The sequence below is a fragment of the Urtica dioica genome, chromosome 9, assembly GCF_054948205.1.
Source record: "Urtica dioica subsp. dioica isolate 48M chromosome 9, U.dioica_male_clone48M_v1_H2, whole genome shotgun sequence".
NCBI classification, from domain to species: domain Eukaryota; kingdom Viridiplantae; phylum Streptophyta; class Magnoliopsida; order Rosales; family Urticaceae; genus Urtica; species Urtica dioica.
Window position 1 is genome coordinate 16,749,386 of NC_142764.1, and position 12,182 is coordinate 16,761,567.

Sequence of the window (12,182 nt, forward strand, 5' to 3'; positions counted from 1 at the left end):
TAAAATACTCAAATAAATCTCTCAAAAGGCGTCAGTGTAGAAGGTGAGGTGATGACCTATTTATATGAGAAAACTAGGTCAACACGAATCTTGAAGTCGGATTAGGAAGACCAGCCCATTATCTCATTAATCCACGCTGGAATCCTACTTCAATTCGGAATAGAAAAGCCCAAAAGTGAATGGGCCGCAATTGTTGCGCAAACTGTTACAACAGAAACTGTAACGCTTCTAGAATAGTCGTAACAAGACACAATTCTATCCGAAATAATATATCACGATTCTTTAAATATTTTGCCAACATTAAATCGCCAATTAATGTAACAACAAGCCCGAATCGCTGTGTTTGGTGTCGATATTCTTCGTCCTTTTCCTTCCTCTCTCTTCTGCCATTTTATTCTTCTTCATGTTGCAAATTTAAATTAGGAAAATGAAAAAGAGAGAAGGGTATATGAGTCTTTGTATACCTCAAATAATAATAGATGTGTTAATTTTTGAGTTTTGGTCGATTTTTGATAAGTGCAACCAAATAATATTATTGTTGTCAAATTCTCTTTCCTATCATATGGAAGTAAACTTATTAAGTATTTTTTTTTAATATATTTAGGCTTAACAATTATCAATTATTCATTATTGATAAATGGAGAGAATAATTTATTTTCTTGCCTCAAATATCAAACTTTCTAATATTTATATTTGTTTGTCAACATCTAAAATTTATTTTAATAAATGTTATCTATTATTATAAATAAAATATACTTCGTAAAATCACACGTACATGTCTTCACTTTTTTGTTCTCACATTGATAGGATTGGTAGGTTTGGCTAATTACGTAGCTTATTTGTTATTTTGTTTACAGTTACAACTCCTATATCTGTCCGATAAAAAAAAAAAAAATCCCAAAGCTGATCCCTTTCTGTATGGTTCCCAAGAAAAAAAAAACCATTACACCTTCTCTTCCACCGTAAAGCCTCACAGTCAACATTAATTTTGAAGGAATAAAGAATGGAAAGGAGTAAAATTGGGAAGAGGTTCGAAGGGAAAGTAGCGATCGTGACGGCTTCGACTCAGGGGATCGGGTTCGGAATCGTCCAGCGACTCGGTTTCGAAGGTGCTTCTGTGGTGGTTTCGTCTCGCAAGCAGGTTTTTATTGCCATTCTACATCAGTTTCTATAGAAGCTCTTACTTAGATTGTATGATCTCTATTTCTATTTGTGATCTGTTTGTAAAATTTCAATTTTATGTCGGAACTGTTTTGTAAAGTGCTAAACCTGGTAATGGCGGATTAACAACGCATCGGGTGAAATAATTTAACTCTAGAAATCCACAAAATAGAATCTGCTATTTTGATGTTGTTGTAACTTGATGTAATTCCTTTTGTGATGAAATGGATAGTCAAATGTGGATGAGGCGGTTGAGCAGCTCAGGAGCCAGGGAGTTGAAGCAATAGGCATTGTTTGTCACGTCTCTAATCCAGAACATAGGAAGAATCTTATAAGCAAGACCATCGAGGTGAGACGTTAGTACGTTACTTCGAACCATACTGAATTCGGAATCAGTATTATCGGTAATTGACTATGTTGATTTATTTTGAGCTTGCTGGTGTTGTTGCAGAAATATGGAAAGATAGACGTGGTGGTGTCAAATGCTGCGGTCAATCCTTCTGTTGATTCTATTTTGGAAACCCGAGAGTCTGTTCTTGACAAGCTCTGGGACATCAATGTCAAAGCTGCTATACTTGTTCTACAGGTAAAACTATAAACTTAGTGACAATACCCGTAGGTGAAGACACATGTTGATTTAGTAGTACAAGTTAATAGTGCTGGAAAAAAAAAACCCCTAGTGGTTGCTCTAGTGGTACGGGTGATTCTTGGGACCTTCTCAGTCACTGGTTCGATTCGCCCCAGCAATAATTGGGGCCACTTGGGAGGTCGATAATTCCAGGGCCTTGTGGATTTAGGCGGGTTTAACCTCGGGAACATGAACAAACCCGAGCCTAATATTAGGCGCCGGTTCTGGTTTGCTTTTCAACGAAGCCTAGATCTAGCTTTTATTTTTTATTTTTTTTTTGTAATTTTAATTATAGATGATCATTAAGAATACATGAACTTTAATGTAAAGCTTCAATTTTTTATTTTTTATTTTTATTTTTTTATTATTATTATTATTATTATTTTTTTAATTTTTTAAATAGGCTTATGAGTTGGTCTAGTCTCTTAAAAAAAGGGCTTGGTCATGGATTTAGCAAGAGATGAGGCAGTTCTGGCCCAACTCGCTTGTATTGCGATCGCTGAAAATTAGTAGCTTAAGAATTATAATTTGAGTTGATTATATTAACAGGAGGCGGCTCCTCACTTGAAAAGTGGTTCTTCGGTGGTTTTGATATCCTCCATTGCGGGTTTCCAACCAAGCTCCGCTCTCGCAATGTACGGTGTAACAAAGACGGCTCTTCTCGGTCTCACAAAGGTAAATTGTTGGTTCAAATGTTAATTAACTTACGAGCTACATAGATTGTGCGTATGTTGAGTTTCTGTGATTTTTCTTATTTTTCTCATTTCATCGATAGGCTCTCGCTGCTGAAATGGCCCCCAATACCCGGGTAAATTGTGTTGCTCCAGGGTTTGTGCCAACGCATTTTGCTGACTTTCTTGTGAAGAATGAAGCTGTGGTAAGTGAATTTCTCTCCTCTGTTGGGGTATTCAGTTCAATATTAGATTTTATTTATTTATTTAATTTTTTTTAACAATTTGAGATATGATTGTGTCGCAGAGGAAGACAATCGAGGGGCAGAGTCTACTTAACAGGCTTGGGACCACTGAGGACATGGCTGCTGCGACTGCGTTTTTGGCATCGGACGACGCTTCTTACATCACCGGAGAGACTCTGGTGGTGGCCGGAGGAACACCTTCCAGACTTTAATTCCATAAATTAAGTCTGTTGTGGACCATGGAATTTTCATAATAGAAGTTACATGGTTAAAACGACCTTTGATTGAGGTTTCTAATAAAGTTTAAGCCGGTGATTTCTTTGACAATGATTTAGAGAAGGAGAAAGAAGTCTCAGCCTAGGGTGGCAGGGTGATAAAAGGCTTCGGTTTGGACTGTAAATGTAAGTACACCTATCTTGATGTTTAATGGCTTGAACAGTTTCTATATGCTGAATTTTCGTAGGGTTATCACGGTTGGTTGTCGTAAATGGCTCAAGAATGTTGTTACAATTTTTTTTTATTATTTTTTTATATTTTTTATTATCATTATTATTTTTTTTCGTAATTACCGATTGAATTATGATCTGGTTATGCCAGCTCAAGAAGTGCAGGATCGAAATTGAATAGAAACTGGAAACTACGAAAATGGGATCACACTAGCTTAGGAAATATTAGAGCACAAATGAATTTTAAAAACAAAGTTGGTAGCATTGAAAAATGTCGACATTTAATTGATTAGCAGAGGGATTTGTCATTGTGTTGGGAAATTAGATGGTAGGATTTGTGATATGATGAATGAGAAGACTATGTGTGTTATTTTAGAGTAAGTCTCTGTGGAATCGATACTCGTACTTGTACTATATTACTTGGGCACTATGTACACTTGAGCGAGTGGAAATATCACAACGAAAACCTCTTACAAATAACTTTTTATTGTTATTTTTCAGAAAATTTTGACGCTAAAATACTGTAAAATAGAAACATATAAACAAGATATTTGAGCGATGAAGTTTGAAAAAAGGAACCCATTCCACTATATATGAGTTCGATTTTTAACGAGTCTTCTTCAAAAGGGCACGAGACAAGTTAAAATTACTATGATTATCTCATTTTCCGTATTTTATTATTGATTTATCTTAAATTGCTTCTGATTCTTTGATGAGAATATCTCCGTCCATGTGTATATTTTAGAATATGCAAAGTTTTTGTTTTCCCCAAAAAACGAGGTTTTGTTTACAAAACGATTGGTATATTAAGTACTGTTGACTTTCTTTAACTTTGACTCCGATGAGTTCTTTAATTTCAATCAATGCTAACCCCCCCAACACATACACAACAATCACACATTCACAAACACGAAATTTTACCCTGTTTGGTATTTATGAACATACATCCAACATCATCCACTAATCACAATGATCAATCAGTTTTTTTCAATCTGAGATTCCGAGATTACATACGTGTGAAATCACTCGAGAAATCAATCCATTGCAGATTTGACTTCTTCATCTATTTCACTCGTGTTTCCCTTTCTCTCTCTAGCTCTCAGATTCTGTTTCCAGCCCTGTAACTAAGGCCTTTACATTAGTGTACAAGCTGATACAAGAGTTTAGTTACGAATAAACCCCTAAAATCTATTTCTATCACTTGAAGTCCACCGACTCCAAAAGCTTCGATCTGGTACATTGCCGCGCTTGATAACTTCCTGCACCACTCCACCACACTCTTTACTTCCTGCACAAGCAACTGAAGCTTTCTCAAGTCTTTTCTGAAAAAATTGATCCGAGTTTGCTGTCAAACTTCACAAATATAATCTTTCAAAGTTTTTTATTTTTATTTTTTATTTGACTGCGCTTCAAATAACCTATTTAATGGCGGTAAGTGTGGGTGAAAGAAACAAAAAATTAATAACAGAAGTCATTCTTTATTTCTACTAGTTTCATTCCCAATTAAAATTCAGGGTATTAAAATAATTTTGAAGTAGTGAATTGATTAATTTATTATATATATCATCTGTACTTGAAACAAAGGATTATCCATAATTTATTTATTTATTTATTTATTTATTTATTTTTTTTTTTTTTTGTAAATAACAGTATTAGTCAACTTCGTAGAAAAGTACAGCCCACTAAGGTGCCAAAAAAAATCGATGACAAGTAAATCGGATCGGAACACTAATTTTTAAACAAGCGATCTAATTTTTTACGATTTAAAAATTCAGTAGTCCATTCCAGTCCGCTTTGTATTTACAAACGATCTGGTTCGTTCCAAAATTTTAAAACTGCAGTATAAACCGAACTAAACCGATTAATTTTATAAAAAATATAATTAAAAATAGGTCTCAATTTGATCGGAGACCGGATCGGACGTTAAAATTTAAGAATAACGTCGTTTAGGCCAATCTAAACTGATTTTGTGACCGATTTTAGATCGGACTAAAATATGGACAGGCGACCCACCCATTTATTTTCTATTATATTCCAACCCAAACCATCGAGTATGTATATCTTGTCTTGTCATCCGTTCTACACATGTATTGTTTCATTATTAAAGTACGCGCACTTTTTTTGTAACAATATTAATTGCCCTACCCACAATTACAGAAAATGATTCTCACAGCACGAGGACGACGATGCTTTTTATATATTCCTGATGGACAGAGATTGCATATGAATCGTATCAACATGTGTAAAAGTAGTTATTGAAAATTGTAAATCAGCAATTGAAAATTGTAAATCGCTGATATAGTTGTAATATTGTATCGTACAAGTACATAATGAGTATGTTGTGTGCGTTTGTGGTTATCGGAGATTCGTCACACAAAAACGTACAGTTAATGCTTCGCTATCTTAAATAAAGATGGACACACCTAGAATATCTGTGAACTTTTACGGAGATATGTGGTTTACTGATGGAGTACCAACCTATCAATAAATATTCCATAGAAATCTGAAAATTGCGATACCAACCAACGTAGATCCTACATATCTGTATAAATATTTTAGAATTACAAAATTAGTAAAAAAAGTAGAGATTTAACATATAAATTGGAAAAAAAATTTGAAAATTAAAATTATAATGTCAAACCCATAACCATAATATAAATGGTAAGTACACACGTTAATAGAAAATGACAAGGTGATGAGCAAAATGTATCAGGCGTCATTTGAGATGGAATATGCACAATAATTTGTAACTGTTTATTAAAGTGCTAATGATCAAAATACGAATACCGACAAGTGTATATCTGTAGCTCTTTTATCCACTCTATATATAAAAAAAAAAAAAATAACGGCTCAACCTATTCGAGAGAATTGCACGTTCAATAATTTATTTATTAATTATCATTTAATTAATGATAAATATTGTAGATATCTAGAGAGAAATGAAAATAGTGAGATTGTCTATTGATCTAATTTTCTAAGTATATTAAATATGTCAAAGTATACGTATTTATACTAGTTATATAAGATCTAGAGCAATAAAATGTAAGATTTGTAGCATATTATATAGGGACTACAAAAAAAAAATTATAACTAATCATACAAATTTAAAGGGTATGTAAATGCCTTTTTCCATATGATCTTGCTTTAGTGAGAACCTAAAGCAAGATCTCTCAAGCCGACCCTGGCTATGTAGCACATCACATATACGCAGAAGAACTGCTAATGGGTTGTCCATAGTATACACGAGGAATTTCGGACCATATATACATATTACTTTGGATCATATTCAGGTGCGATAAATTAAATTAAGTTATTACTTAAATATAATCTTAAACTGAAATTTAAATATTTACCTTGATAAATTTATACTTTTTTGAAGCCTTCGATAAATATATAGTTAGAAGTTACGTATTGGTTTCCTAACCTTTCATAACTCTAGTTTCTATATAAAATAATTATTTAAACTATTTCTATGTTCTTACAGAAAATAGTTAATATGACGTATACAAAGATTTGTCTCCACTAAATTCTGATATTATAAACACCCCTTGTTTTGTTAAAAAAAAGAAAAAAAAACACCCCTTGTTTTATTTCTTTTCTATAAGCAAATTATCTTCATGCATTAAAGTGATCACCTCTAAAATGATCGTCATGCTTTAAATAATTTTCTGCAGTTATAGACAAAAATATATGTTGGTGTCTTATTAATTCATATAATCTCAGGAAGTTGCACCTCACCTGAAAAAGGGCTCTTCGGTAATATTCATTTCGTCAGTTTCCGGATACCACGCGGGACCTTCATGGTGTATGTATGCAGTCACCAAAACTGCTCTTCTTGGACTTACTAAGGTAATAAACTTATTCTATTCTCCTAAAGGACCTACAATAATTAGCCGCGTACAAATTTAAATTTTGATAAATAATCAATATTTTAAAAAGCAACTACTAACAAAAACTAAAACTATACAGATGTTCAAAATGTAATTGAAATTAAAAGATATTAACTTTATCACGTCAGATTCAGTAACTATATTTGAAATGTTCGCTAAATAGCAATGTTAATATTTTAAGTAGTATAATATGTTATATGTTATATTTTTCTTTTTGAAATAATTATAATACTTTAATTTTATTTTAAAGTTATTATAAGTATTTCGATAGAAAAAGAATTACAATTAATGGAGTAAATAAGTCACCAAAATTTGGAGATTTACTGAATGACAAAGCTTTTGTAAATTTTAAGTAAATAGTCATTATGGTGATAAGATTGTTTAAACGTTTTTAACATTCTATATATTCCCTTTGGAGTTTGATTGTTATTTATAATTATTAACGAATATTTACAACTATTAATGTTTTTTTTTTGTTTTGCTAATCAAATTTTGTGGCTATTTACTTAAAATTTACCAAAAATTAGTTATATGACAAAATTTGAGTTTTCTTATAGTTATATATCTAGAGAGCCCTAAAAATCAAGTTACGTAAAAATCATAATTATTTTACTAAAAGGCCGGTTTTATTATTTATGATATGAAACTATGGGCCCTTGAATCTTATAACCAGATTATAATGCCAAAATTTCAAAAGTAGTATTTTACATGTAATTCGGTTAATTTTTTTAATTCAACTAACTTTAGTCAATGATTAGAATACCCCTACCGCAATTAAAAAGAATGATAACCACTAATTATTCATACACAAATAAATTAAAGATACTTATAACAAAATCTTATAAATCAATCAACCAAAAGTAGTAAAAAAAAAACTAATCAAATAATTCAAAATGGCCCTTCAAAATCAACTCAATCAAAATGAAAATCAATTCAAAACTAACCAAAATCATCTCAAAATGGACATAATTAACTCAAAACTAGTCAAAATCAACCAAATTAATAATAATAAAAATAAACTATACCACTAGAATAAATAGAGGCATCCGGTGCGACGATTGTCACACCTAATGCCCCAAAAATCGCACCTAATAGTTTATTAGGTGCGACTTTTGGTGCGACAATGTCACACTTAAAAGTCCGTCGTTAAAGATATTAGGTGCGAGATGAGTTGAGTTGATTTGATTTATCAACTAAAAATAAATCAAATCAACTCAACTCATAATCAACCAAAATAAACTATATAAATACAAATAAAAAAGAAAAATCAAAGCATAATTTAACTGTGAAGGAAAATAGTACTAAGGAAGAAAAATGCTTAACTGTGACGTACAGTTAACGGTAAGGGCTGAAAAATTATTTTTAAGCATAGACTGTTTGAAGTAGGCGTGGAGAACTATGATATTCGGTGAATCGTACGTTTTAAGCGAATCGATAACAATTAGATAGGTTTTTTTGAAAAACACTTTATAGAAAGTGGTAAGTGCGGAGTTTGAGTCCTTGACTCAAACTAGTGATTGAGTTGGGCTAAACAAAATGGTGAAACTTAGCCTAAGTCGGGAACAAGATAAGTTATTATATAAGTTTGATCGCATCAAGTTCGACTATTAAACTTACAATTAATGGAGATATTGTATATTTGATTTCTTATGCATAGGCGATCGCTGAGGAGCTTGGGCCGGACACACGGGTAAATTGTGTAGCACCTGGTGTTGTGCAGACTAATTTTGCCAATATAATTACAAAAGACGATGCACTTGTAAGTCTATACATTTTATCATCCGTTTGACTACGCGCATACAAGTGTGTTTGAACTTATAATGAAATATTTAACACTCGCATAACATGCTAGCGAAATATTACGATTTATATTGTTAACAGAATATCTAAATTAATATAGATATTTAAAATTCTATGGGGAAGGAATTTAAATAGTCCTTTATCCCAATTCACTTTTTTTTTTCTCTAATGATAAAAACTAAAAACAAAATATATGAGATAATAAGAATTAAATAGTATTGTTAAGGGTAAATAAGTAAATGCCCTTGTCTTTATAGCACTTTGACATTTTCAAATGAAAAGACTAGCGTTATCTATGACTCAATAAATAACATTATATTGGTAATTAATCAAACAAAATTTTCATCTTGTAGTTTAGTTATCCTTTGAAGTATTTATATGATATCCTAGATTTGAGTATGAAAATTGATATTATATAGAAAAAACAACTTGAAGAGAAGGCTGCCCTAAAAAGACTGGGGAGAGCTGAAGAGATTGCTGCTGCGACGGCTTTTTTAGTGTCCGACGATGCCTCTTTCATCACCGGAGAAACCCTTGTTGTTGCTGGAGGCTTCCCATCAAGACTCTAGCTGGTCCCACTTTTCCTTCTATATTATATCTTGCCATATTATTATTAGTTTATTATGGTCGTTGTCTACTGCGAGCTCAAAACTCTATTAAATGATGACCTAGCTTCTTCACACGACACTTCATCCGTGTGTTATCTTTTTTTTCTTCTTCTGATATATTATAAATTGTTGTCTGGTGACTGGCGGTTGGTGGTAACGATTATGTTCTATCTTTACAGTGTCAATATATATCCTATCTTTTTTTCAAATCTCAATTTATCTCCCTGCTTAATCTCTGAAAATTGTGTTTTGAAGTTGCATTGTGCAACCATGTTGTACTCGCACAGTTCATCAAGGTATCGTCACACTCTCAGATATGTTATTGCCTACGTTGACGATATCTTGGTGACTGTATCTGTTTCAAGTGAGGTTGAAGAGATGATTACCAAGCTCAGTTCTTTGTTCTCCATGAAGGATCTTGGTCTTCTTGACTATTTTTTGGGAGTCCAGATGATCAAAACAGATTAAGGGTTACTTCTATGCCAAACTAAGTATACCAAGGAGTTGTTGTGCAAGGCTAACATGCAGTTTGCTCGTTCTAGTGATACTCCCATGACCAGTGGTCTTTCAGTGGACTGCCTATGGGCGTGACAAGTTTCTTATGCTCAGCTTTATAGGCGCATTGTGGGTGGTTTGCAGTATGTCAAAATTATGTATAAAAAAATTGACAATGTGATTTATTTATACAATAAATAAATTTAGTTGAAACATATTATTCTCAATTGAATTTGAAGAAACGAGCTCGGGCGAAAGCCCAGAGCTTTGAACTCGTTCAGCAATGGCTTCAGCCGGTTTTCGACCCCAAAGCCCAGGACCTCAGGGACGGAACGGAGAGTCCGATCGATGTCCTCTTTCTTACTCGAAATCACGGAAAGGAATTTGATACTTCACCGGATTTCTCTCTCGTCCATGGAAGTCACCCCCGGAAAACCCTCCAGAACCCTAGACAAAGCCTTGTCGCTAAACCCTAAGCCCTTGAGGACCCTCGTCACTCTGGAGAGCTCGCTCGGGTCGATTCGGAACCTTCTGGAGTGTTCGAGGAGGCTCTTGATCATCAGCGGCGAGGCGCTGGGAAGCCCCGATTTCGAGAAACGCGAATCCCAGTTCTTGAGGAACTTGAAGTTGAGAACCATTGGGCAGTCGAGAACCAGGGAAGCGAGGTCTTTCTGGGGGATCTTGAAATCGAGAGGAAGGATGGTGAGGGAGTTTTCCATGGCTTTCAAATCCGAGTCGACGAGAGAGGGGTTCGTCGAGAGGATGCGCTTCTATTAATTGAGTCTGCAGAGAAGAAAAGAAGAAGAAATAGCCGAGAGAGAGAGAGAGAGAGAGAGAGAGAGAGAGAGAGAGAGAGAGAGAGAGGAGAAAGAGAGAATAATAGAAATATTTATTTATTTAATAATTAATATACTAATAACAATATTTAAATCTTAGAATGATAGAAAATACTATTATACCCTTTAAAATCTTGTCACGTCATGAAAACGTGAAACTTAACGTCCAAATACTGACGGAAGTGGGGCTTTGTAACACGCGTTTGAGTTGTGAGTTGAATTTTGCAACATTTTCGAGTCCATGTGGTGAAATGTAACCGAGGTACGAGTCCATGGTGTAAAAATGAGATTAATTCTAAATCTAATTTATCTTACGTAGTTGCAACCATAACCCGACCCTCTTGCTATCAACGTCGTGGTCCATACTCATCACTCAGCAGTAAGTTGTTTATCTACAGCAAATACGTAAAATTTTTGTGGAAATAAGCTATCGCTCAGCGAGAACAATATAAAACTCACAAAATAAGATGAATAATGCAATGTATGAACTGGTTATTAGTATTTTCATTCTAAAGGTGAAATGGTCTTTCTTAACATAAATCATATCATATTTTATTGGGGGCTCCCCTAGAGTAATCGTACCGATTTCAGTGTACACTTTGGAAACAAAGATACGAGGTTGCAAGGTCCCATAATTTGCTCGATCTTATAAACTTATAACATATGAGAATTTTCTCCATTTGGGCCTGTAAGTCGGCACGAGAAATTCTCTTTCAGACCTCTGTAACTCGAGGCGGTATGACTCTCTTACTTAACTTTTCACTTTATTATTTAGGTGACATGAAAATATGACATGTAATATAGATAAACATCATGCATAACATCATACGTGACATGATTATAACTTAAAATAAATAACATGACATAGCTTACAAATGCATATGAAACATAACATAGCTCAACATAAAATGTTAACTAGCATCTCATACATCATACATAAAATTTACTTAGCATAAAAACATGCGCAAACATCAACATATATAACGTCATATAAATTTTAAAACATGTCATTAATACTCCATCATCATCATTTATAATATCATAATATATCATAAGCTAATCATAAACGTTGATATGTAATCATCGCATAATATATAACAACTCATAAATCATATCATCGTACTTAAGCATATCATATCATGTATCACGTGGCTTATAACTATAAACAAAATCACATATTACTACAAAAAAAAAGTCATGAATCACAAAACTCATCATAATATTATTTAAAACTAATACATGCTGTAGTGAGATTTTTCTCACCTGGAGTAGAAATTACGATTTTTGATCGGGAACGATTTAAATACTCGAGTCGATTTGAAACCTTGATCATGTTGCAACTTTTTACTCCTCTTAAAAAAAATTAGCACTTAAGAAATATTAATGTCTTTTGGGGCTAAGG

The 12,182-nt window shown here is 33.3% G+C and overlaps 1 protein-coding gene across 1 annotated transcript; it reads left to right on the forward strand.

Annotated features, from left to right (window-relative positions):
• Positions 1–875: 875 nt before the first annotated feature.
• LOC149385352 (tropinone reductase-like 3) lies at positions 876–3,159 on the forward strand. The gene is made up of 6 exons (XM_089626998.1): positions 876–1,141; positions 1,394–1,510; positions 1,613–1,747; positions 2,339–2,464; positions 2,565–2,666; positions 2,768–3,159. Exons 1-6 carry the CDS (start codon positions 1,004–1,006, stop codon positions 2,915–2,917), a joined length of 768 nt encoding a protein of 255 aa, XP_089483124.1. The 5' UTR covers positions 876–1,003; the 3' UTR covers positions 2,918–3,159.
• The last annotated feature ends 9,023 nt before the right edge of the window (positions 3,160–12,182 follow it).